This window comes from Poecilia reticulata, chromosome 7 (assembly GCF_904066995.2).
Source record: "Poecilia reticulata chromosome 7, P_reticulata-male-v2, whole genome shotgun sequence".
NCBI classification, from domain to species: Eukaryota; Metazoa; Chordata; class Actinopteri; order Cyprinodontiformes; family Poeciliidae; genus Poecilia; species Poecilia reticulata.
In genome coordinates, this window is record NC_088836.1 from 32,879,854 (window position 1) to 32,906,702 (window position 26,849).

Below are 26,849 nucleotides of genomic sequence, written 5' to 3' on the forward strand. Positions count from 1 at the left end.
GCTAACAAGCCTTAGCATTCAGCCTAGCTGCAGAGTAGCAGAGTGCAACGGGGGAGAGTGATTGACAGCACTAAGCCCCGCCTCCTGGCTCCGATTGGCTGTTTCTCGCTGAGGAGATCAAAGTTTTCAGATTATCACAAAATGAAAAATGATTTTTTTTCTATAGTTACAAACTGCAGCTTTAACGGATCAGAACCGGCAGCCAGAACTTCCCGACTCCTGGGTTTCTGCATCATATTTAACGAAAACAGAGTCAGAAATGTTTCAGGTTTCAGTTTGAATCCCGTCCAGCTGCAGGACAGAGAGAGAGAGAGAGACGGAGAGATGGAGCGACAGAGACAATGGAGAGAGAGAGAGAGGAGGAGGAGCGGCAGGAGGAGGCGGTGGTTTTGACGGTGTGCTTGTCGAGGCGGTTACCACGGGGATCATTGCCATGACCGCCACCACGGCAACCGCTAACGAGCTGTGAGGGAGAGGAGGCTGAGGTTGGCGGTCTGGTGCCGGGCGCCCAGGAGCCAGGCAGCAGGAGAGACGATGAGGAGACGCCGAGTTTGAAACGTCAGCTGAGAGGAAGCGAGAAGAGGAAGAGGAAAGCAGAAGTGACCGGCTCTGAGGAACACGGTTCTGCAGAGTTTCTCCTGCCGGGTTTGGACCTTCATGCTTCAGTGAGTCCGTCTGGTTCCCCCCGGGTCCGGAGATTTGTTCGGGTTTCAGAGAGGACTGATGAGCAGCTGAAGGTTTGTGGTTCTGACTTTAATCAGATTCACTTCCTCCTGATTCAGGCTCAGAAACTGGACCTGGGTCCGGTTCTGGTCCGGTTCTGGTCCAGCAGTCAGACGTTCGGTGCTGAATGTTCCTCTGATTTATTCGTATAAATTTACTGAAGTGATCAGAGAAACGTTGAGTTAATTTCAGCAGCTGATCTGATATCCTGGTCAGATTTAAATGTTATTTTAAACGTTTCTGTATTTATATAATTAAACTAAATAATAAAATACTGAAGCTGGTTTGGAGAACAGAGGAGCGTAAAACGGATCAGAACATTTCCTGCTCGGGTTTCTGCTGCCGTCACACATTTAAAACTAAAATATGTTTCATCATATTTTGGTGAATCCCATCAAACTGTTCCCGCTCCAGTCCGGCCGTCCCTGACGGTTAACACTTTTCAAATTATCTGGAAAATTCATGGGAAGCTAAATGTGCTGGGCAAACATCTGTGTAGATGAAGCTTTTACCTCCTGAAGTGAAACTCTGGGGGCTAAACGCTGCAGCCAGACCTCAGCAGCAGGAGGGAGACGCGGCGGCGGTCAGTCTATCGGTCGGTCAGTCTATCGGTCGGTCAGTCTATCGGTCGGCCAGTCTATCGGTCGGCCAGTCTATCGGTCGGTCTAGCGGTCGGTCTATCGGTCAGTCAGTCTATCGGTCAGTCTAGCGGTCGGTCTAGCGGTCGGTCTATCGGTCGGTCAGTCTATCGGTCGGTCTAGCGGTCAGTCTAGCGGTCGGTCTAGCGGTCTGTCTATCGGTCGGTCAGTCTATCGGTCGGTCTATCGGTCGGTCTATCGGTCGGTCGGTCGGTCTATCAGTCGGTCGGTCGGTCTAGCGGTCAGTCTAGCTGTCGGTCTATCGGTCGGTCGGTCTATCGGTCGGTCCGTCTATCGGTCGGTCTATCGGTCGGTCTATCGGTCGGTCTATCGGTCGGTCTATCAGTCGGTCGGTCGGTCTAGCGGTCAGTCTAGCTGTCGGTCTATCGGTCGGTCGGTCGGTCTATCGGTCGGTCTATCAGTCGGTCTAGCGGTCGGTCAGTCTATCGGTCGGTCAGTCGGTCGGTCTAGCGGTCAGTCTAGCTGTCGGTCTATCGGTCGGTCAGTCGGTCTATCAGTCGGTCTAGCGGTCTCTCTCTGACGGACCTGATGTTCGCCGTCTGTAAGGAAACAACCAAACCAAACGTCTCGTTTGTCCTGGATGAAAGCAGAACAACAGTTTCCTGTTTCCACAACCCTCCAGAAATTTGACCAGATTCAGAACGGAGGTGAAATTTTCATGAGATGTTTCTGTCTGAAACCGGAGAAATCCTCCAGAAGTGGCTTCGTTCTGCAGCTTCGTGTTTAATTTAAGACCATCGTCACCACGAATCACTTCCTCGCTGTTCAGTTTCTGACATGCTGAACTCTGACCTCCAACATTTTCTCTCTTCCTGGATCTTTTTCCTCATCATTTCTGCTTCATGATCGCAGCAACTAAAGGTGAAGCTTGGTGATGCTGGTCACATCTGGCCTGTTTTCTCACCGTCGGTCGTCTGCTGAACGTCTCCGTGTTTCATCTGCCGTCAGTGGAAACCTGGTGTACAGATCATATTCAGGCTGTTTAGTCTGGCAAGGGAGAAAACAAAGGGTTTCACATGTTAACTATATATTCATTTATTTCTAAACTCCAAACTAAATATTTAGTTTTTTTAAATAAAATATTTAGTTAGTGAGCTACGTTTCTAATATGCAATAAAAATCTTTATTTCAAAGTGATATTTAATTAACAAACTAAATATTTAATTAGCAAACAAAATGTATAGCTTGACGCTGACATTTACAAACATGTCTTTCTCCTATGATGAGCCAAATAACCCAAATTCTAGCTGCAAATGTTCGGCTGTATAAGTTGTAAGAACCGTTTTCTGTAAGGACATGATGGTCCATCGCAGATTGACCGAAACGGCAAACGCAGCTAAGCTAGCTAAGCGTGCTAACCGGTTAGCTAGGTGTCCTAACCGGTTAGCTAAGTGTCCTAACTGGTTAGCTAAGCGTGCTAACCGGTTAGCTAGGTGTCCTAACCGGTTAGCTAAGTGTCCTAACCGGTTAGCTAAGTGTCCTAACCGGTTAGCTAAGCGTGCTAGCTGTACAGCCACAGGGAGATGACTCTTTACCGGTTAACTTTGTGTTTCTCGTCAGTTTTCTGGGTCTCTCTGAAATGTCCTGGTCGGTTCTGGGTGACTCTATAGGTCTGGTGGTGGACAGATTTCGCTCAGCCCAGATAAAACCCTATTTGTTTGAAAGCTGAGCCTCGTTTAGTCGCTGCGGCCGCCATGATGAGCTGAGCGTCTTCATCCAGCTGCTCCAGCCTCCGCTTTATTCAGCAGCTTTAATAAAACGGCAAATATCAGCCCGCAGAATCTGAATTAACTGTTGGGAAAAAAAAAAAAAAAGTCCAGCAGCTCTGGCTGTGTACACACCGGTTACCATGGAAACCCGCCGCAGCGGTGGCGTCACGGATCGGGGCGGTTTCCCCAGCCGGGTGACCTTTCACCTCTGCATTCTTCCCCCTGCATGTGAAATCAGATGAATATGAATGAAGCACGTTGTCTTTTTATTGCCATTCGCTTCGTGCCGAGTCGGTTTGGCAGCCGCCTGCGCGCGGCGGCGAGCCCCGCCCCCTGGCTCATGAATATTAATGAGCGGGTAGCCGAGATGGAGAGGCGGCATCAGGATGACAGGCGGACCGGCGGCCGCCGCTCACTGGACCGCGGCTCCATAAAACAACATTCATTCACACTTTATGCAACAAAACACCAAGTCTGACGCGGGAGGAACGACGTCTGGCTGCCGCTGCTGAACATAAAGCAGGTTTAGAGTTTAGATGTTTTCCTTCCTGCGTTTCTCTGCTGAGGAAGTAAATGTTGGTTTTCTGATGCAGAAACGATCTTTAGTCGTTACTGAAAATAAATGAGATGAAACGGAAAACTCAGAGTAGAAATATATTATTGAAGCAATCAGACATTTTCTTGTTTTCTCTGCTTCTTGATGTTTTTTTTTATTTATCTGTCAGATTTTACACTTAAAACATTAATAACCTTAACTGTGAAAAGACAAATGAAATGGAGAGTGGGGCCTGAGGCTACGAAGAAATTAGCATTCATTTAATAAATTACACAGATTTTAAACACCTTAAAAACTTTAATGTAATTAATGAAAAATGTTTTTGTTTTACATACAAAAGTTCCGGGTGGAACCTTTGTAGTTGTGTTTCTGGTACACCTGTAAATCTGACGCACAGACGTAGCCGTGTCGTTAGCGTAGCCGCGTCATGACGCCTGGTTTCCTGCTGCTGCCCCAGACTGAGGAGAATCGGCAGTTTTTGGATGTTTTGCTGTCAGGAGGAGACATTTTGATTTTCCGTCCCTCAGAGGACCAGCTGGGTGACGGACAGGAGGCGGAGGGAAACCGTCCAGCTTTTATTTGTTGTTTAATCCAACAAACCCAAACGTCAGGGTTTCAGAATGTTCTGATTGAGCGGCTCGGTTCAGAGTCTGCTTCTGGTCCGGGTTCCTGATGTGTTCAGGAACCGCAGGTTCCGGTCAGGTTCTGGACAGATTGTGGTCAGGTTCTGGACAGATTGTGGTCAGGTTCTGGACAGATTGTGGTCATGTTCTGGTCAGGTTCTGGTCATGTTCTGGTCAGATTGTGGTCAGGTTCTGGTCAGATTGTGGTCAGGTTCTGGTCAGGTTCTGGTCATGTTCTGGTCATGTTCTGGTCAGGTTCTGGTCAGATTGTGGTCAGGTTCTGGTCAGGTTCTGGTCAGATTGTGGTCAGGTTCTGGTCAGGTTCTGGTCAGATTGTGGTCATGTTCTGGTCAGGTTCTGGTCATGTTCTGGTCAGATTGTGGTCAGGTTCTGGTCATGTTCTGGTCAGATTGTGGTCAGGTTCTGGTCAGGTTCTGGTCAGATTGTGGTCATGTTCTGGTCAGGTTCTGGTCATGTTCTGGTCAGATTGTGGTCAGGTTCTGGTCAGGTTCTGGTCATGTTCTGGTCAGATTGTGGTCAGATTGTGGTCAGGTTCTGGTCAGGTTCTGGTCAGGTTCTGGTCATGTTCTGGTCAGGTTCTGGTCATGTTCTGGTCAGATTGTGGTCAGGTTCTGGTCAGGTTCTGGTCATGTTCTGGTCAGATTGTGGTCAGATTGTGGTCAGGTTCTGGTCAGGTTCTGGTCAGATTGTGGTCAGGTTCTGGTCATGTTCTGGTCATGTTCTGGTCAGATTGTGGTCAGATTGTGGTCAGGTTCTGGTCAGGTTCTGGTCAGGTTCTGGTCAGGTTGTGGTCATGTTCTGGTCAGGTTCTGGTCATGTTCTGGTCAGATTGTGGTCAGGTTCTGGTCAGGTTCTGGTCATGTTCTGGTCAGATTGTGGTCAGATTGTGGTCAGGTTCTGGTCAGGTTCTGGTCAGATTGTGGTCAGGTTCTGGTCAGGTTCTGGTCATGTTCTGGTCAGATTGTGGTCAGATTGTGGTCAGGTTCTGGTCAGGTTCTGGTCAGATTGTGGTCATGTTCTGGTCAGGTTCTGGTCAGATTGTGGTCAGGTTCTGGTCATGTTCTGGTCATGTTCTGGTCAGATTGTGGTCAGATTGTGGTCAGGTTCTGGTCAGGTTCTGGTCAGATTGTGGTCAGGTTCTGGTCAGGTTCTGGTCATGTTCTGGTCAGATTGTGGTCAGATTGTGGTCAGGTTCTGGTCAGGTTCTGGTCAGATTGTGGTCAGGTTCTGGTCATGTTCTGGTCATGTTCTGGTCAGATTGTGGTCAGATTGTGGTCAGGTTCTGGTCATGTTCTGGTCAGGTTCTGGTCATGTCGCAGCGGGACAGACAGGAACATCTGCATGGCTTCCAAAAACCTTTGCATCGTAGCAGGAGTGTGCTCACCCAGAACTGAGAGTGTGTGTGTGTGTGCGTGTGTGTTTGTGTGTGTGTGTGTGTGTGTGTGTGTCAGTGTGTGTGTCTCTGTGTGTGTGTGTGTCAGTGTGTGTGTCTCTGTGTGTGTGTGTCAGTGTGTGTGTGTGTGTGTCTCTGTGTGTGTGTGTGTGTGTGTGTGTGTGTGTGTGTGTGTGTGTGTGTGTGTGTCTGTGTGTGTGTGTGTCAGTGTGTGTGTCTGTGTGTCTCTGTGTGTGTGTGTGTGTCAGTGTGTCTCAGTGTGTGTGTCAGTGTGTGTGTCTGTGTGTGTGTGTCTCTGTGTGTGTGTGTGTGAGTGTGTGTGTCTGTGTGTGTGTGTCTCTGTGTGTGTGTGTGTGTCAGTGTGTGTGTGTGTCAGTGTGTGTCTGTGTGTGTCAGTGTGTGTGTCTCTGTGTGTGTGTGTGTGTGTGTGAGTGTGTGTGTGTGTGTGTGTCAGTGTGTCTCAGTGTGTGTCTCTGTGTGTGTCAGTGTGTGTGTGTGTGTCAGTGTGTGTGTCTCTGTGTGTGTGTGTCAGTGTGTGTGTCAGTGTGTGTGTCAGTGTGTCTCAGTGTGTGTGTGTGTGTCAGTGTGTGTGTGTGTCAGTGTGTGTGTGTGTGTGTGTGTGTGTCAGTGTGTGTGTGTGTCAGTGTGTGTGTGTGTGTCAGTGTGTGTGTGTGTGTGAGTGTGTGTGTGTCAGTGTGTGTGTGTGTGTGTGGGTTCTGCCTGTCGGTCCAGCCGCCTCCCACTCGGCGGGTCGTAGGTAAATTATCCAGGAAACAGAAGCAGCGGCTGATTCGGTTTCATCCTCCAGACATGTTCCTGTGTAATTCCTGCTAATTGATGTTTATTCATTGTTTCTCTCTGCTCTGCTTTCTGGGGCCTAGTTAAAGGCCGGATGAAACTTCTGTTGAATATCTGGAATATTCATGAATTGGGTAAAAAATGCAAACATGGGAAGAAAATTGATGAGCAGGACGGCGACGATGTTCAGCTTCACGTGAAACGGAGGAAAATAAAACGATTAAAACAGGCTGAACACAAAGTGCAGATATTAATGCAGAGCAGAGAAAATGGAGACAGTTGGAATAAAATACAGTTTCTATTTTTTTAATTTATTTCATGAACCTTATGAATATTTTATTTTTATTTTATATTTTTATTTTATTTACTTTTCAGTTTTTTGTATTTATTTATTAGCCTTAAAATTTCTGTATTTATTTTATCTTTCAAATCTATTTTTTTTTACTATATAAATCACTCATTTAATCTTTTTTTAAAATCGTTATTTATTTAATCTTTTTTTATTTTAGAGTTTTATCGATGACGTCCAGCCTGTTTGACTCTAGCGCCCCCTTCAGGTGTTTCCTCCCCGGCGGATCAACTGACCTGTCTGATCGGAACCGGGCCTCGCTGGCGGCCATGGCGGCCCGACTACTCCTCCTCTTCCTGTTCGTCTCCATGGCGACCGGAGACTCTCAGCTCCCGCCCGGACAGCGGATGAAGCCGCGCATCCAGAGAGACAGACGCAACATCCGGCCGAACATCATCCTCATCCTGACGGACGACCAGGACGTGGAGCTCGGTGCGGAATCATGGGAAATGTAGTCCTCATTCTGACTGAGGCAGATTTTCAGTCGGAGCCGCACAAACCTGACTGGTTTCTGTAGCCGTCGATTAGCATCACGATGCTAACGAGCTGCTGCTGCTGCTTCGCCGTTTCACTTCCGGGTTCCTGATGGGCTTTCTTCTTCTGCGTTCAGGATCCATGCAGGCCATGAACAAAACGCGCCGCATCATGGAGGAGGGCGGGACCTTCTTCTCCAACGCCTTCGTGACCACGCCCATGTGCTGCCCGTCGCGTTCGAGCATGCTCACTGGGAAGTAAGTCTCAGCCAATCACAGCAGGCCGCTGGGTCTGAGCCAAACCGAACTGATTGGAAGTATTAAAATTAGGTGGGAGGACATTTTAAAATGTTTAATTTTTTTTTATGAATTAATTGCAAATTAAATTTTTTCCTCTTTGAAAATATCTATAATAATAAGCAGCTTGGTTTATCTGGGACTAACGCGGCGGCAGGTGCTGCCACCTGCAGGCGGGAGGTGGCAGCATCACTACATTTAATGTTTTTGACCATTTTTATGGAAAATTTGTAATGAACTCGGTTATTGATCAGATATTGCCACAGAAAAATCCAAGTATCTATTTATTTTTGCGTGAATTTCACATAATCACAACTGAATAGTGGAAATATTTTATTATGAAATTATTTTTTGTTGTTTTTGTTTTAAAAAAATGTCCCATTGAAGAAAATAAGTCAAACTTAAAAGCTAAACTCATATTTTCTCCCTGGAGGTGAAGGAGAAACGAAGAGTTTTTGAGTCGTAAAGAAGTGACTTCCTCTGGACCGGAGGTCAAACTGTCGCTGACCTCTGGTCCAGTTTGATCAGTCAGGAACCAAATGGACCCGACCTGCTGCAGCTACAATAAATTTAAACTATGACATTCTGAAAAGGTTTTATTCTCGAGTTGAACTCGTCCTGATTTGTCGAAACGTTTTATTTTGTAACTGATGTTCAAGCCTTCAGCTTCTTCTCCTCTCAGGTACGTCCACAACCACAACACCTACACCAACAACGAGAACTGCTCCTCGTTGTCGTGGCAACGCCAGCACGAACCGCGGACCTTCGGCGTCTACCTCAACAACACGGGATACCGAACAGGTGAGTGGACCGGTACAACGGTCCGGTCCGGTCCGGGCCGGGCCTCTAATGCGCTAGCAGCAGAGCTAACATTTAGCACTTTGACTAGCTTTGAAAACGTTTAGCGCTCTTAGCTATCGCTAATTTACTTTAGTGTTTTATAAACTTGAATAAATTTCAACATCAGCTGTTATCAATTCCTCAGATAAACATTTATACTCATGCTCTTATTTTGAAGTGGAGACAGACAGATGTACAGGAACCGTTACTGAACTTCTAAGTTATAATAAAATTCATTTCTTGCCGAGGGTTGTAGTCTTTGAGGGCAGATATCATTTGAATTAAAGCTAGCGCATTAGCACTTTAGCGTTAGCTTCTGCTACGTGTTGTGTTGCTGTAATGCTTTAACTAAGCTAACGTTTATGGCTAGTGCTTAGCCACCCTCAGTGGTGAGAATGCTAACTAAACTGTCAACATGGTTCATGTTAGCATGTTAGCATTAGCTTCTGCTAAACACCATGTTGGTTTAGCGTTTAGCATGAGAAACGGGAATGTTTATGAATTTAGTTAGCAGCTGATATTAAACAAGTTATTCAGTAAAATCCGTTTGTCAATAAATGAGTGAAGTTGAACTCTAAGCGTCCAGAACAAGCTCATCTGCTCGGATCAGGACTCGGGCTGGATGCGGAGACCCGTTTCCATGGAGACGAGCAGGTCTGGTTCCTGCAGCTCTGACTCTGTCCGTCATCCCGGCAGCTTTCTTCGGGAAGTACCTGAACGAGTACAACGGCTCGTACGTCCCGGCCGGGTGGAGGGAGTGGCTGGGCCTGGTGAAGAACAGCCGCTTCTACAACTACACGCTGAGCCGCAACGGCGTCCGGGAGAAACGCGGCGCGCAGTACCCTCAGGTCAGAGCGCCGCTCCTCTGGGTGCTACTCAGCCGCGGAACCAAGGGTCGGTCCGGTCCAGAATCTGGAGAACTTTATAGTTACAGAGACGACAACATTGCAGTTTCAGTTACAAGGGGGGGAACAGGGGGGGGGGGGGCTGGCTGAGGCCTCGCAGCCTGACAGGCGCCGCCCTGCTGGAGGAAATAGGAAAAACATCAGGAGAGAGAAAAAACACAGCCTGTCGATCAGTCTGGAGTTTGGAGGGCAGCTGGAGATGAAGCTGCCCTCCATGTGATTATATGCACTTAAACACATATAGACAAAACAGGAGGAGGAGGAGGAGGAGGAAGAGGACGAGGAAGAGGAGGAGGAGGAGGAAGAGCAGCAGGAGGAGGAGGAGGAAAAGGAGGAGGAGGAGGAGGAGGAGGAAGAGGAGGTGCTGGAGGAGGAGGTGGAGGAGGAAGAGGTGGAGGAGGAAGAGGAGGAGGAGCGGGGGGAGGAGGAGGAGGAGGAGGAGGAGGAGGAGGAGGAAGAGGAGGAGAAAAAGGAGGGGGAGGAAGAGGAGGAGGAGGTGGAGGAGGAAGAGGAGGGGGAGGAGGAGGAGCAGGAGGAAGAGGAGGAGGAGCAGGGGGAGGAGGAGAAGAAAAAGGAGGGGCAGGAAGAGGAGGAAGAGGAGGTGGAGGAGCAGCAGGAGTTCAGATGCTCCTCCTGCTGTATCCATGTTAGACTTTTTAGGTCCAGATTGAACAGAAATCCTGCTGAAGTTCTGGTTCCAACAGAACCGGGTCTATCGGACCATCAGGGAATCAGCTTGTGATGGATCCCTGGTCCAGTAGACCCGGCTGGGTTCCAGCACTGAGGTCCGGTTCTGAGGATCCCCTTTACTCTGATGCCACCGAGGGAAACCAGCTGTGTGGGATTTACGCTCAGTCCAAATGCTGCGGTTCTATGAGCCTAGGGTCTGGATGAGTCCAACAGAACCGCCTTTGGTCCAACAGAACCAGATGTGGGCCAGCCGGTTCCGACCTGTTTGTCCCTGTGTGTCTGCAGGACTACCTGACCGACCTGATCACGGCCGAGTCCATCCAGTACTTCCGCTCCTCGAAGCGGATCTACCCGCACCGGCCGGTCCTGATGGTTCTGAGCCACGCCGCGCCGCACGGACCCGAAGACTCGGCGCCGCAGTACAGCGACGCCTTCGCCAACGCGTCACAACACATGTAGGCCAATCAGACGGCTGTTCACTGGAACAACACTATTAATGTTCTGGAGGAGAAACACACACATTCACACACACACACACATTCACACACACACACATTACACACACACACACACACATTCACACACACATTCACACACACACACACATTCACACACACATTCACACACACACACACACTCACACACACACACACATTCACACACACACACACCACACACACATTCACACAGACACACACACACTCACTCACACACACACACTTAAACACACACACACATTCACACACACTCACACTTAAACACACACGCATGCACACTTACAAACACACACTTACACAGACACCCACACACTCGCTCACACACACACACACTCACACACTTAAACACACACACACATGGCATTTAGCTGAAGCTAATGCTAAAGTGCTACATCGACATGGTATTTAGCTGAAGCTAATGCTAAAGTGCTACATCGACATGGTATTTATTGGAAGCTAATGCTAAAGTGCTACATCCACATGGTATTTAGCTGAAGCTAATGCTAAAGTGCTACATGGACATGGTATTTAGCTGAAACTAATGCTAAAGTGCTACATCGACATGGTATTTAGCTGAAGCTAATGCTAAAGTGCTACATCGACATGGTATTTAGCTGAAGCTAATGCTAAAGTGCTACACGACATGGTATTTAGCTGAAGCTAATGCTAAAGTGCTACATCGACATGGTATTTCACTTTAGCTAATGCTAAAGTGCTACATCAACACGGCATTTAGCTGAAGTTAATGCTAAAGTGCTACATCGACACGGCATTTAGCTGAAGCTAATGCTAAAGTGCTACATCAACACGGCATTTAGCTGAAGCAAATGCTAAAGTGCTACATCGACACGGCATTTAGCTGAAGCTAATGCTAAAGTGCTACATCGACATGGTATTTAGCTGAAGCTAATGCTAAAGTGCTACATCGACATGGTATTTATCGAAAGCTAATGCTAAAGTGCTACATCGACATGGTATTTATTGGAAGCTAATGCTAAAGTGCTACATCCACATGGTATTTAGCTGAAGCTAATGCTAAAGTGCTACATCCACATGGTATTTAGCTGAAGCTAATGCTAAAGTGCTACATCGACATGGTATTTAGCTGAAGCTAATGCTAAAGTGCTACATCGACATGGTATTTAGCTGAAGCTAATGCTAAAGTGCTACACGACATGGTATTTAGCTGAAGCTAATGCTAAAGTGCTACATCGACATGGTATTTCACTTTAGCTAATGCTAAAGTGCTACATCAACACGGCATTTAGCTGAAGCTAATGCTAAAGTGCTACATCGACACATGGCATTTAGCTGAAGCTAATGCTAAAGTGCTACATCAACACGGCATTTAGCTGAAGCTAATGCTAAAGTGCTACATCGACACGGCATTTAGCTGAAGCTAATGCTAAAGTGCTACATCGACATGGTATTTAGCTGAAGCTAATGCTAAAGTGCTACATCGACATGGTATTTATCGAAAGCTAATGCTAAAGTGCTACATCGACATGGTATTTATTGGAAGCTAATGCTAAAGTGCTACATCGACATGGTATTTATTGGAAGCTAATGCTAAAGTGCTACATCCACATGGTATTTAGCTGAAGCTAATGCTAAAGTGCTACATCGACATGGTATTTAGCTGAAGCTAATGCTAAAGTGCTACATCGACATGGTATTTAGCTGAAGCTAATGCTAAAGTGCTACATCGACATGGTATTTAGCTGAAGCTAATGCTAAAGTGCTACACGACATGGTATTTAGCTGAAGCTAATGCTAAAGTGCTACATCGACATGGTATTTCACTTTAGCTAATGCTAAAGTGCTACATCAACACGGCATTTAGCTGAAGCTAATGCTAAAGTGCTACATCGACACGGCATTTAGCTGAAGCTAATGCTAAAGTGCTACATCAACACGGCATTTAGCTGAAGCTAATGCTAAAGTGCTACATCGACACGGCATTTAGCTGAAGCTAATGCTAAAGTGCTACATCGACATGGTATTTAGCTGAAGCTAATGCTAAAGTGCTACATCGACATGGTATTTATCGAAAGCTAATGCTAAAGTGCTACATCGACATGGTATTTATTGGAAGCTAATGCTAAAGTGCTACATCCACATGGTATTTAGCTGAAGCTAATGCTAAAGTGCTACATCGACATGGTATTTAGCTGAAGCTAATGCTAAAGTGCTACATCGACATGGTATTTAGCTGAAGCTAATGCTAAAGTGCTACATCGACATGGTATTTAGCTGAAGCTAATGCTAAAGTGCTACACGACATGGTATTTAGCTGAAGCTAATGCTAAAGTGCTACATCGACATGGTATTTCACTTTAGCTAATGCTAAAGTGCTACATCAACACGGCATTTAGCTGAAGCTAATGCTAAAGTGCTACATCGACACGGCATTTAGCTGAAGCTAATGCTAAAGTGCTACATCAACACGGCATTTAGCTGAAGCTAATGCTAAAGTGCTACATCGACACGGCATTTAGCTGAAGCTAATGCTAAAGTGCTACATCGACATGGTATTTAGCTGAAGCTAATGCTAAAGTGCTACATCGACATGGTATTTATCGAAAGCTAATGCTAAAGTGCTACATCGACATGGTATTTATTGGAAGCTAATGCTAAAGTGCTACATCCACATGGTATTTAGCTGAAGCTAATGCTAAAGTGCTACATCCACATGGTATTTAGCTGAAGCTAATGCTAAAGTGCTACATCGACATGGTATTTAGCTGAAGCTAATGCTAAAGTGCTACATCGACATGGTATTTAGCTGAAGCTAATGCTAAAGTGCTACACGACATGGTATTTAGCTGAAGCTAATGCTAAAGTGCTACATCGACATGGTATTTCACTTTAGCTAATGCTAAAGTGCTACATCAACACGGCATTTAGCTGAAGCTAATGCTAAAGTGCTACATCGACACATGGCATTTAGCTGAAGCTAATGCTAAAGTGCTACATCAACACGGCATTTAGCTGAAGCTAATGCTAAAGTGCTACATCGACACGGCATTTAGCTGAAGCTAATGCTAAAGTGCTACATCGACATGGTATTTAGCTGAAGCTAATGCTAAAGTGCTACATCGACATGGTATTTATCGAAAGCTAATGCTAAAGTGCTACATCGACATGGTATTTATTGGAAGCTAATGCTAAAGTGCTACATCGACATGGTATTTATTGGAAGCTAATGCTAAAGTGCTACATCCACATGGTATTTAGCTGAAGCTAATGCTAAAGTGCTACATCGACATGGTATTTAGCTGAAGCTAATGCTAAAGTGCTACATCGACATGGTATTTAGCTGAAGCTAATGCTAAAGTGCTACATCGACATGGTATTTAGCTGAAGCTAATGCTAAAGTGCTACACGACATGGTATTTAGCTGAAGCTAATGCTAAAGTGCTACATCGACATGGTATTTCACTTTAGCTAATGCTAAAGTGCTACATCAACACGGCATTTAGCTGAAGCTAATGCTAAAGTGCTACATCGACACGGCATTTAGCTGAAGCTAATGCTAAAGTGCTACATCAACACGGCATTTAGCTGAAGCTAATGCTAAAGTGCTACATCAACACGGCATTTAGCTGAAGCTAATGCTAAAGTGCTACATCGACACGGCATTTAGCTGAAGCTAATGCTAAAGTGCTACATCGACATGGTATTTAGCTGAAGCTAATGCTAAAGTGCTACATCGACATGGTATTTATCGAAAGCTAATGCTAAAGTGCTACATCGACATGGTATTTATTGGAAGCTAATGCTAAAGTGCTACATCCACATGGTATTTAGCTGAAGCTAATGCTAAAGTGCTACATCCACATGGTATTTAGCTGAAGCTAATGCTAAAGTGCTACATCGACATGGTATTTAGCTGAAGCTAATGCTAAAGTGCTACATCGACATGGTATTTAGCTGAAGCTAATGCTAAAGTGCTACACGACATGGTATTTAGCTGAAGCTAATGCTAAAGTGCTACATCGACATGGTATTTCACTTTAGCTAATGCTAAAGTGCTACATCAACACGGCATTTAGCTGAAGCTAATGCTAAAGTGCTACATCGACACGGCATTTAGCTGAAGCTAATGCTAAAGTCCTACATCAACACGGCATTTAGCTGAAGCTAATGCTAAAGTGCTACATCGACACGGCATTTAGCTGAAGCTAATGCTAAAGTGCTACATCGACATGGTATTTAGCTGAAGCTAATGCTAAAGTGCTACATCGACATGGTATTTATCGAAAGCTAATGCTAAAGTGCTACATCGACATGGTATTTATTGGAAGCTAATGCTAAAGTGCTACATCGACATGGTATTTATTTGAAGCTAATGCTAAAGTGCTACATCCACATGGTATTTAGCTGAAGCTAATGCTAAAGTGCTACATCCACATGGTATTTAGCTGAAGCTAATGCTAAAGTGCTACATCCACATGGTATTTAGCTGAAGCTAATGCTAAAGTGCTACATCGACATGGTATTTAGCTGAAGCTAATGCTAAAGTGCTACACGACATGGTATTTAGCTGAAGCTAATGCTAAAGTGCTACATCCACATGGTATTTAGCTGAAGCTAATGCTAAAGTGCTACATCGACATGGTATTTAGCTGAAGCTAATGCTAAAGTGCTACATCGACATGGTATTTAGCTGAAGCTAATGCTAAAGTGCTACACGACATGGTATTTAGCTGAAGCTAATGCTAAAGTGCTACATCCACATGGTATTTAGCTGAGGCTAATGCTAATTCAACACACCATTTCTTCCCACTGAGACTATAAACCTGAAGCACCAATTAAATTTTGACGATATAATTTGCATATTTTATAAAACCCTCAGATGTTGTATTTATGTTTATGTTGTTTTTTATTGTCAGTTTTTATTTTGTTTCTTGTTTAATATTAAATGAGAGGAAACAGCTGCTGCTGTTCACCACTTCAAAATAAGAGCATGAATATAAACGCCTAACTGCTCGAAAAAGTCTGAACAATCGAAAACCAAAACTTCAACACAAACTTATTCAACTGAACGTTTACCAAACAGCCAAGAAAATTAGATTTAGAAAAATTACATTTCTGAATTTTTATGAATTTCACATTGATAAAAACTGAAGATGCGCTAAAATATTTTAAAAATCACGAAGCGAAAAGCCAGTTTGGGTGTTTCTCAAAGCCTTGTAAAGCCGGAGACGTTAGCGGGACGTTAGCGGGGCGTTAGCGGGACGTTAGCGGGGCGTTAGCGGGACGTTAGCGGGGCGTTAGCGGGACGTTAGCGGGGCGTTAGCGGGACGTTAGCGGGGCGTTAGCGGGACGTTAGCGGGATGTTAGCGGGGCGTTAGCGGGGCGTTAGCGGGACGTTAGCGGGGCGTTAGCGGGACGTTAGCGGGGCGTTAGCGGGACGTTAGCGGGGCGGCAGGAAGGTCGTTTGGGTCCAAACCCACCTGGAGCCGGTCAGCTGGACCAGAACCGTCTAAACCTGCAGGTTCTGCTGCTCCAGTCTGCTGTTCAGGCAGGAGCAGCTGAGCTCAGAGCCCGTGTGTTTGATGCTCAGCCTGGAAATGTTTGCATCTGATGCGTCATCTGAAATATTCTCCATCAACAGAGACGCTGCTCATTTCTTCTTCTCTCCGGAGAATAAAACACATTTTAGTTTCTGTTTACTGGAAAATCAAAACACAGATCAGATTCTTCAACTTCCTGTAAAAGCAGAAACATCCTGCAGCCAGTGAGACTGCTGGGTTTTTTACATGTAACGATGATGTAACCATGTCATGATGAAAGAGCAGTCGGTGGTTTTACTCCATTAAAACATTCTGCAGTCCAGAGGACAGGTTCTGGTTCTGGTTCTGGTTCTCATCTCGGGTCGCAGCATGTCAAATATCCAGAAAAGTCCAGAATGTTTCTAATCACAGATTCCTCTCCCTTTTCCACCAGTACTCCCAGTTACAACTACGCCCCGAACCCAGACAAGCACTGGATCATGCGCTACACGGGCCCCATGAAGCCCATCCACATGGAGTTCACCAACGTGCTGCAGAGGAAGCGGCTGCAGACGCTGCTGTCTGTGGACGACAGCGTGGAGCAGGTAAGACCCGGAGCTGGACCCGCAAAACCCGGCTTCTGGAGCCGGACCGGGGCGGGTAAAACACGGCCGCTGGAGCCGGACCGGCTGCTGGAGCTGGACCGGGGCGGGTAAAACACGGCCGCTGGAGCCGGACCGGCTGCTGGAGCTGGACCGGGGCGGGTGAAACCCGGCCGCTGGAGCCGGACCGGGGCGGGTAAAACACGGCCGCTGGAGCCGGACCGGGGCGGGTAAAACCCGGCCGCTGGAGCCGGACCGGGGCGGGTAAAACTCGGCCGCTGGAGCCGGACCGGGAAGGGGGGGGATAAAACCCTGCTGCTGGAGCCGGACCGGGGCGGGTAAAACCCGGCCGCTGGAGATGGACCGGGATGGGTAAAACCCGGCCGCTGGAGCCGGACCGGGGCGGGTAAAACCCGGCCGCTGGAGCTGGACCGGGGTGGGTAAAACTCGGCCGCTGGGGCCGGACCGGGGTGGGTAAAACCCGGCCGCTGGGGCCGGACCGGGAAGGGGGGGGATAAAACCCTGCTGCTGGAGCCGGACCGGGGCGGGTAAAACCCGGCCGCTGGAGATGGACCGGGATGGGTAAAACCCGGCCGCTGGAGCCGGACCGGGGCGGGTAAAACCCGGCCGCTGGAGCTGGACCGGGGTGGGTAAAACTCGGCCGCTGGGGCCGGACCGGGGTGGGTAAAACCCGGCCGCTGGGGCCGGACCGGGAAGGGGGGGGATAAAACCCTGCTGCTGGAGCCGGACCGGGGCGGGTAAAACCCGGCCGCTGGAGATGGACCGGGATGGGTAAAACCCGGCCGCTGGAGCCGAACCGCAGCAAGTAAAACCCGGCCGCTGGAGCCGGACCGGGGCGGGTAAAACCCGGCCGCTGGAGCCGGACCGGGGCGGGTAAAACCCGGCCGCTGGAGCCGGACCGGGGCGGGTAAAACACGGCCGCTGGAGCCGGACCGGCTGCTGGAGCTGGACCGGGGCGGGTGAAACCCGGCCGCTGGAGCCGGACCGGGGCGGGTAAAACCCGGCCGCTGGAGCCGGACCGGGGCGGGTAAAACCCGGCTGCTGGAGCCGGACCGGGGCGGGTGAAACCCGGCCGCTGGAGCCGGACCGGGGCGGGTAAAACCCGGCTGCTGGAGCCGGACCGGGACAGGTAAAACCCGGCCGCAGCGGCGTGTTTCTGACCCGTTTGATTCTGTGTCTCAGCTCTTCAACATGCTGGTGGAGACGGCAGAGCTGGAGAACACCTACATCATCTACACGTCCGACCACGGCTACCACATCGGGCAATTTGGCCTAGTTAAAGGTGAGGGAGCCATTCAGTCAATCATGTTTTAATATAAACTGTCATCAAACTTTCCTGGGATTTTAAAACATAAAACTGCATAAATCTTCAGCCTTTTGGTCATTATTTAATCTATCCTATAATCACTGTTATTAGATTGTTTCAGTCGCACATCTGGACGTTGCCATTTTAAAATGTTTTAGCATATTTTAGCCATATTTAGCCTAATTTTGTTTAGTTTAGAATAGTTTATCTTCTGAAACATTTTTTCATTTCAGTTAACTGTTTCTTGTTTTAGTTTGTTTAATTCTACCTTACAGTTATTTTAGCTTGCTTTAGAAAATTTACCATATCTTAGCTTACTTTACTGTATTTTAGCTTATTTAGCTTAGCTTGGTTCACTTTAGCTAGTGTAACTATTTTAGCTTATCTTATTTTACCTCACGGTATCTTATTTAGCTTAGCTTATTTTATGTTAGCTTGTTTTAGTTGATTTAGCTTAGCTCTATTTTTTTTAGCTCAACCTTAGCTTTATTTTTGACTTAGCTTATTCTGCTTTTCTTACTTTATCTTATTTTAACTTACCTTAGCACAATTAGCTTATCTTATTTTAGCTTCCTCAGTAACTTAATGCAGATAGACGCACAGATCAGATCAGGTTAAAACAAAGAAATTCTGGATGAGTGAATAAATGAAACGTTAGCATTGAATCTGCATCAACCAGAAACCTGGAGGTTTAGCACAGAGCTAACCGTTCTGCCCCCTGCTGTGTGCTAGTGTAACGCTCTCGGCTGCTGTCTGCAGGTAAATCCATGCCGTATGAGTTTGACATCAGAGTCCCGTTTTACATCAGAGGACCGAACGTGGAGCAAGGCAGCATGTAAGCTCATCCGCTCACTCACCACTTCCCCACAGATCAGTTCATGTGTTCAACGTGGAAACCAGGAAGGAGTTTTCCCCAGCATCATTTAGATCATCTGGAAGAACTTTAAAGCTCTTGTGTTAGAAATGTGCATCCAATAAAGGGTAAAGCAGATCAGTGTGACAGCAGAATGCATCACAGCGCAGCAGATTAGATTCCTGTGTTGTGCAGAGCGGCTGTGTGTTGGTGGAGCTGCTAAAGTAGATTACCGGCCTCAGAGCTGCAGACTTACCGGGTCGCTCTCTTTCCCCGCTCTGCTCCTGTTTCTGCTCTCTGCTCCGTTCACATGAATTATTTACTTCCAAATGTTCAACAGAAACGCATCCACACATTCACTCCTCCTGGTGCTGCAGCTTTTCTAGTTCCACTTTTTAAAAGTTTAAAGCATAAGACAGAAGGAAGCTAACAGCTCTGAGGCTAACAGCTCTGACGCTAACAGCTCTGACGCTAACAGCTCTGAGGCTAACAGCTCTGGGGCTAACAACTCATAGGCTAACAACTCTTAAGCTAACGGCTCATAGGCTAACGGCTCTGAGGCTAACGGCTCATAGGCTAACAGCTCTGAGGCTAACAGCTCTGACGCTAACAGCTCTGACGCTAACAGCTCTGAGGCTAACAGCTCTGAGGCTAACAGCTCTGGGGCTAACAACTCATAGGCTAACAACTCTTAAGCTAACGGCTCATAGGCTAACGGCTCTGAGGCTAACGGCTCATAGGCTAACAGCTCTTAAGCTAACGGCTCATAGGCTAACAACTCTTAAGCTAACGGCTCATAGGCTAACAGCTCATAGGCTAACGGCTCTGACGCTAACAACTCATTGGCTAACAGCTCTGAAGCTAATAGCTCATAGGCTAACAGCTCTGAGGCTAACAGCTCTGAGGCTAACAGCTCTGGGGCTAACAGCTCTGAGGCTAACAATTCTGAGGCTAACAGCTCTGGGGCTAACAGCTCTGAGCCTAACAGCTCTGAGCCTAACAGCTCTGACGCTAACAGCTCTGAGGCTAACAGCTCTGGGGCTAACAACTCATAGGCTAACAACTCTGAGGCTAACAGCTCTGGGGCTAACAACTCTGAGGCTAACAGCTCTGGGGCTAACAGCTCTGAGGCTAACAGCTCCGACGCTAACAGCTCTGACGCTAACAGCTCTGAGGCTAACAGCTCTGAGGCTAACAGCTCTGGGGCTAACAACTCATAGGCTAACAACTCTTAAGCTAACGGCTCATAGGCTAACAGCTCTGAGGCTAACAGCTCTGACGCTAACAGCTCATAGGCTAACAACTCATTGGCTAACAGCTCTGAAGCTAACAGCTCATAGGCTAACAGCTCTGAAGCTAACAGCTCTGAGGCTAATGTCTGTGAGGAAAACATGCTAACCTCCTTGGGAGAGGCGGAGACGTTCACACTGTGTGTGTTTCAGAAACCCCCACATGGTCCTGAACATCGACCTGGCTCCCACCATCCTGGACATCGCAGGCCTGGACACGCCGCCGGACATGGACGGGAAGTCCATCCTGTCCCTGCTGGACACGGACAAACCTGCCAACAGGTGACATGATGGAAACAAACACTGGTTGTTAAGGTCGGCCCGGTTTGACTTATCGGACCGATACTGACGCTAACTCACATGGTTCAATAACGGATCAACAGTCTGTAAATGATCAATGCTTTAATATTGATCACTGATCATATTGAATAACGATCAATGCTTTAATATTGGCCTGTAGCATATTTACTGTCATTACAACTCCACAGAACCCCATTTCAGCAAATCTGAACTGTTATCCAGAGTGATAAACTCAACATGGGGTCACAAGTATAAATACTGCAGGTTGAAATTTAAATAAATCCAGACTCTCATCATCACATCTGATCAGATGCATTGATTACCTGATCGGTTGTCGTGTTTCCAGGTGAGTTGGAGAAGCAACTGCAGCTGAACGCTTGTCGTTTTTTTGTCATTTGTGAGTTTTGCTGAGCTGATTTAGGAATATTTGTAAGAAATTTAGTGATTTTTTTTCTTATTAAAATTAAACCTCATCCTAAATCTTTATATAAAAGAAAAAAAGATTAAAATAACAAGCAGAGAAACTGGACTTTTGTTACACAAATAGTTAAAATTTTGTTCCTCGCCACATCAGACTGAAACTTCAGGTAGAAGTTAGAAACACTGCCACCTGCAGGTGGAAGTCAGCATCGCTTAAACCCAATGTTGATTTTTTTACCATGTTAGCAGAAAATTCACAATTATGCATAAACAAGGATCTGTTGATTGAGATCGAGCTGAAAGGAGGAGCTGAGGCTGGATGTGAATGTTTCAGAGGTAAAATGTCAGACGGAGAGCAGCAGGAAGTGACGCTGCTTCTCTTCCCTGCAGGTTCCAGGTGAGCAGGAAGCCGAAGGTGTGGAGAGACTCGTTCCTGGTGGAGAGAGGGTAAATATGTCTGAAGCTTCTGGCTCTGACGGCCCTGAACCCGGTTAATGATCCGGACAGCGGCCCGCCTGCCGGTTCTGGTTCCGGTTCCGGGATCCAGTCAGTCAGTTATCCATCAGATCAGATTTAAAATGAGTTGCTCCTCCTGAAATGAAGTGTAAGGAGCGGGGCTCTGTGTCACGTCATATTTACTCCCCCGGAAACAAATAAAAGTTCCAACAATCTGAAGAATTAAATTTTTATTACTGGAACCAGAACCTGTTTATTCAGAAACATCAGATTTTCTGAAATCGGCCTGAATTGCAATAAGGAGCAGATTTTTTTTGCTGTTTTGACAGGAAGCTGCTGCACCAGCAGGTGGAGGGGAAGGAGGTTACTCAGGAGGAGAACTTCCTGCCCAAACACCAGCGAGTCAAAGACCTGTGTCAGAGAGCCGAGTACCAGACGCCCTGCCAGCAGACCGGACAGGTAGCACACACACCGGGTTCTGCTGCTGGTCCGGTCACCTCACCAGGGTCACATCCCAGTCCGGTTCCTCTGGGTCCCTCTGGGTTTTCAGTCCCAACATCAGAAACTAACTGGCTTTATCGCTCAGACGTTAAAATCTTTGTTTCTGTTTAAACATAGTTCACTGCTTTAGGCTGAATCAACACCAGTAACTCCAGTCCGCTTTAACCCGACTCCAGTCCGCTTTAACCCGACTCCAGTCCGCTTTAACCCGACTCCAGTCCGCTTTAACCCGACTCCAGTCCGCTTTAACCCGACTCCAGTCCGCTTTAACCCGACTCCAGTCCGCTTTAACCCGACTCCAGTCCGCTTTAACCCGACTCCAGTCCGCTTTAACCCGACTCCAGTCCGCTTTAACCCGACTCCGGTCCGCTTTCGCCCGACTCCGGTCCGCTTTAACCCGACTCCGGTCCGCTTTAACCCGACTCCAGTCCGCTTTAACCAGACTCCAGTCCGCTTTAACCCGACTCCAGTCCGCTTTAACCCAACTCCAGTCCGCTTTAACCCGACTCCAGTCCGCTTTAACCCGACTCCAGTCCGCTTTAACCCGACTCCAGTCCGCTTTAACCCGACTCCAGTCCGCTTTAACCCGACTCCAGTCCGCTTTAACCCGACTCCAGTCCGCTTTCACCAGACTCCAGTCCGCTTTCACCAGACTCCAGTCCGCTTTAACCCGACTCCAGTCCGCTTTAACCCGACTCCAGTCCGCTTTAACCCGACTCCAGTCCGCTTTAACCCGACTCCAGTCCGCTTTAACCCGACTCCAGTCCGCTTTAACCCAACTCCAGTCCGCTTTCACCAGACTCCAGTCCGCTTTAACCCGACTCCGGTCCGCTTTAACCCGAATCCGGTCCGCTTTAACCCAACTCCAGTCCGCTTTCACCCGACTCCAGTCCGCTTTAACCCGACTCCAGTCCGCTTTAACCCGACTCCAGTCCGCTTTCACCCGACTCCAGTCCGCTTTCACCCGACTCCAGTCCGCTTTAACCCGACTCCAGTCCGCTTTAACCCGACTCCAGTCCGCTTTAACCCGACTCCAGTCCGCTTTAACCCGACTCCAGTCCGCTTTAACCCGAATCCAGTCCGCTTTAACCCGACTCCAGTCCGCTTTAACCCGACTCCAGTCCGCTTTAACCCGACTCCAGTCCGCTTTAACCCGACTCCAGTCCGCTTTCACCAGACTCCAGTCCGCTTTCACCAGACTCCAGTCCGCTTTCACCAGACTCCAGTCCGCTTTAACCCGACTCCAGTCCGCTTTAACCCGACTCCAGTCCGCTTTAACCCGACTCCAGTCCGCTTTAACCCGACTCCAGTCCGCTTTAACCCGACTCCAGTCCGCTTTAACCCGACTCCAGTCCGCTTTAACCCGAATCCAGTCCGCTTTAACCCGACTCCAGTCCGCTTTAACCCGACTCCAGTCCGCTTTAACCCGACTCCAGTCCGCTTTAACCCGAATCCAGTCCGCTTTAACCCGACTCCGGTCCGCTTTAACCCGAATCCGGTCCGCTTTAACCCGACTCCAGTCCGCTTTCCCCAGACTCCAGTCCACTTTACCCTGAATCCAGTCCGCTTTAACCCGACTCCAGTCCGCTTTCACCAGACTCCTGTCCGCTTTAACCCGACTCCAGTCCGCTTTCACCAGACTCCAGTCCGCTTTAACCCGACTCCAGTCCGCTTTAACCCGACTCCTGTCCGCTTTAACCCGACTCCGGTCCGCTTTAACCCGAATCCAGTCCGTTTGCCTAGTCAAAGTCCGGTCCGGTTGGTGAGGTGTGAATGCTAACTGACCTCTGGTCCTCCAGAACTCGGTCTGGGTTCGATTGAAGTGAACTCTGGTTCGGTTTGGCTGTGAACGTCAGGCGGACTGGGGCCCGGTTGGTTCAGTTGGAACGACCCGGCTGCCAGTCATTCATGGAACCAGTGTAGAACGGCTTGATTCCGGTTCTGAACGGGTCCCTGAGTGGTTCTGGGTTTTTACTGTCTCTGTGTGTCCAGAAGTGGCAGTGTGTGGAGGACGCGTCGGGAAAACTGCGACTCTTCAAGTGCAAGAACGAAGGGGGCGGGGCCAAGATCTTCCAGAGGGGCGTGGCCAGCCTCCAGCGTCCAATCAGCATCAAGGGTCAGCTGGACGCTCCCAACCCGGACGCCTGCAGCTGCGACTTGAGCGACGTCCTGCCCGCGAACCTCCGGCCCTCCGTGATGAGGTCATTCAGCAAGAAGGCCTTCTTCTCCAAGAAGAGTGAGTGTTACCACTGCTGGCCAGCAGGGGGCAGCAGTCAGTCTAATTTGGCACAAAGAAGTCAAATTATGCCAGAGGAAGTGTGAGACTGCAGCTGGGGTTTTCATTTGGAGATGCTGCCCTCTGGTGTCTGTGGACAGAACTGCATCTCATGAACTGTTTCTGTTTTCTGTCTCAGAGTTTAAAACCATGAAAAGCTTCTCAAGGAACCGCTACAGCCGCTCGCTGTCCGCGCTGCACGGTTACCCTGGCAACCAGAGCCTGGTGGGCGGAGCCGGTCAGAATGAACCCGAGGACGAGTTCAGCGGGATGGGAGGAGTTACCGACGCTCCGGCGCCATCCAGCGCCGTCAGAGTGACTCACAGGTCAGAGACGTTTTACTCTTCTGCTGGTTCTGGTTCTGGTTCTGGTCTGACTGGGCCGCTCTCCTGCAGGTGCTCCATCCTGTCCAACACCTCGGTGAAGTGCGACACCAGAGTTTATAAATCTCTGCAGGCCTGGAAGGACCACAAGCTGCACATCGACCACGAGGTACGGGCAGGGCCTAGTCAAAGTATTGTCTCAGGATGAAGGCATCCGAGCGTCGACAGGATGTGAGGCTGCAGCGCAGCAGCACCACTTCCTGTGTGAATCGGACTCTGAGCTCCTGGTTCTGTTTGGTTCCGACTGGAGGAACCGACCCGAACAGACGGGTCCACATCCAGAACCTCAGAAGTAAAACGTCTTCTCTCTTCAGATCGAGACTCTGCAGACCAAGATCAAGAACCTGAGAGAGGTCAGAGGTCACCTGAAGAAGTCCCGCCCCCTGGAGTGCGACTGCAACAAGTACCTGTAAGGAAACGACCCGAACCGACCAATCAGTGGCTTCATCCAACCATCATCCAACCAGCATCCAACCAGCATCCAACCATCCAACCATCATCCATCCAACCAGCATCCAACCAGCATCCATCCAACCAGCATCCAACCATCCAACCAGCATCCAACCATCCAACCATCATCCATCCAACCAGCATCCATCCAACCAGCATCCATCATCCAACCAGCATCCAACCATCATCCATCCATCCATCATCCAACCAGCATCCATCATCCAACCAGCATCCAACCAGCATCCAACCATCCAACCAGCATCCAACCATCCAACCATCATCCAACCAATTATCCATCATCCAACCAGCATCCATCCAACCAGCATCCATCATCCAACCAGCATCCAACCATCATCCATCCATCCATCATCCAACCTTCATCCATCCAACCAGCATCCAACCAGCATCCATCCAACCAGCATCCAACCATCCAACCATCATCCATCCAACCAGCATCCAACCTTCATCCATCCACCCATCATCCAACCAGCATCCAACCATCCAACCATCCAACCAGCATCCATCATCCAACCTTCATCCATCCAACCAGCATCCAACCATCATCCAACCAGCATCCAACCAGCATCCAACCAGCATCCATCATCCAACCAGCTTCCATCATCCAACCTTCATCCATCCATCCATCATCCAACCATCCAACCAGCATCCAACCAGCATCCAACCAGCATCCATCATCCAACCTTCATCCATCCAACCAGCATCCAACCATCCAACCAGCATCCAACCAGCATCCATCATCCAACCAGCATCCATCCAACCAGCATCCAACCAGCATCCATCATCCAACCAGCATCCATCCAACCAGCATCCAACCAGCGTCCATCATCCAACCATCATCCATCCAACCAGCATCCAACCATCATCCATCATCCAACCAGCATCCAACCTTCATCCATCATCCAACCAGCATCCAACCATCATCCATCATCCAACCTTCATCCATCCAACCATCATCCAACCATCACCCATCATCCAACCAGCATCCAACCATCATCCATCATCCAACCAGCATCCAACCAGCATCCATCGTCCAACCTTCATCCATCCAACCAGCATCCATCATCCAACCAGCATCCATCATCCAACCAGCATCCATCATCCAACCAGCATCCATCATCCAACCTTCATCCATCCAACCAGCATCCAACCATCATCCATCATCCAACCAGCATCCAACCATCATCCATCATCCAACCTTCATCCATCCAACCAGCATCCAACCAGCATCCAACCATCATCCATCATCCAACCAGCATCCAACCATCATCCATCATCCAACCAGCATCCAACCATCATCCATCATCCAACCAGCATCCAACCATCCACCCATCATCCAACCAGCATCCAACCATCATCCATCCAACCATCATCCAACCAGCATCCAACCAGCATCCAACCAGCATCCAACCAGCATCCATCATCCAACCAGCTTCCATCATCCAACCTTCATCCATCCATCCATCATCCAACCATCCAACCAGCATCCAACCAGCATCCAACCAGCATCCATCATCCAACCAGCATCCATCATCCAACCTTCATCCATCCAACCAGCATCCAACCATCCAACCAGCATCCAACCAGCATCCATCATCCAACCAGCATCCATCCAACCAGCATCCAACCAGCAACCAACCAGCATCCATCATCCAACCTTCATCCATCCAACCAGCATCCAACCATCCAACCAGCATCCAACCAGCATCCATCATCCAACCAGCATCCATCCAACCAGCATCCAACCAGCATCCATCATCCAACCAGCATCCATCCAACCAGCATCCAACCATCATCCAACCAGCATCCATCCAACCAGCATCCAACCGTCATCCATCATCCAACCAGCATCCATCATCCAACCTTCATCCATCCAACCAGCATCCAACCATCATTCATCATCCAACCATCCACCCATCATCCAACCAGCATCCAACCATCATC

The 26,849-nt window shown here is 48.3% G+C and overlaps 1 protein-coding gene and 1 long non-coding RNA gene across 10 annotated transcripts in view; one reads left to right on the top strand and one right to left on the bottom strand.

Annotated features, from left to right (window-relative positions):
- The window catches only part of sulf2b (sulfatase 2b), a 65,597-nt gene that overhangs the window by 30,747 nt on the left and 8,001 nt on the right, over positions 1 to 26,849 (top strand). For 3 of the 9 annotated variants that reach the window (XM_081609354.1, XM_081609355.1, XM_081609356.1), the window contains exons 1-15: positions 7,014 to 7,263; positions 7,442 to 7,562; positions 8,284 to 8,402; positions 9,138 to 9,289; positions 10,322 to 10,491; positions 16,486 to 16,636; positions 17,837 to 17,936; positions 18,720 to 18,795; positions 20,256 to 20,384; positions 21,213 to 21,269; positions 21,608 to 21,737; positions 23,772 to 24,015; positions 24,194 to 24,380; positions 24,450 to 24,546; positions 24,752 to 24,846. In XM_081609354.1, the coding sequence (XP_081465480.1) occupies positions 7,101 to 7,263; positions 7,442 to 7,562; positions 8,284 to 8,402; positions 9,138 to 9,289; positions 10,322 to 10,491; positions 16,486 to 16,636; positions 17,837 to 17,936; positions 18,720 to 18,795; positions 20,256 to 20,384; positions 21,213 to 21,269; positions 21,608 to 21,737; positions 23,772 to 24,015; positions 24,194 to 24,380; positions 24,450 to 24,546; positions 24,752 to 24,846 (1,991 nt within the window). In that variant the 5' untranslated portion in view covers positions 7,014 to 7,100. Of the gene's footprint in view, positions 1 to 130; positions 738 to 7,013; positions 7,264 to 7,441; positions 7,563 to 8,283; positions 8,403 to 9,137; positions 9,290 to 10,321; positions 10,492 to 16,485; positions 16,637 to 17,836; positions 17,937 to 18,719; positions 18,796 to 20,255; positions 20,385 to 21,212; positions 21,274 to 21,607; positions 21,738 to 23,771; positions 24,016 to 24,193; positions 24,381 to 24,449; positions 24,547 to 24,751; positions 24,847 to 26,849 lie in introns of those variants that run through there. The other 6 variants (XM_081609357.1, XM_081609358.1, XM_081609359.1 and 3 more) reach the window with 6 other exon arrangements.
- Positions 2,086 to 3,314, bottom strand: LOC145552314 (uncharacterized). The gene is made up of 3 exons (XR_014088314.1): positions 3,224 to 3,314; positions 2,918 to 3,130; positions 2,086 to 2,369 (listed from the first exon to the last, which is right to left on the bottom strand). It is a non-coding gene; the product is annotated as an uncharacterized LOC145552314 (long non-coding RNA).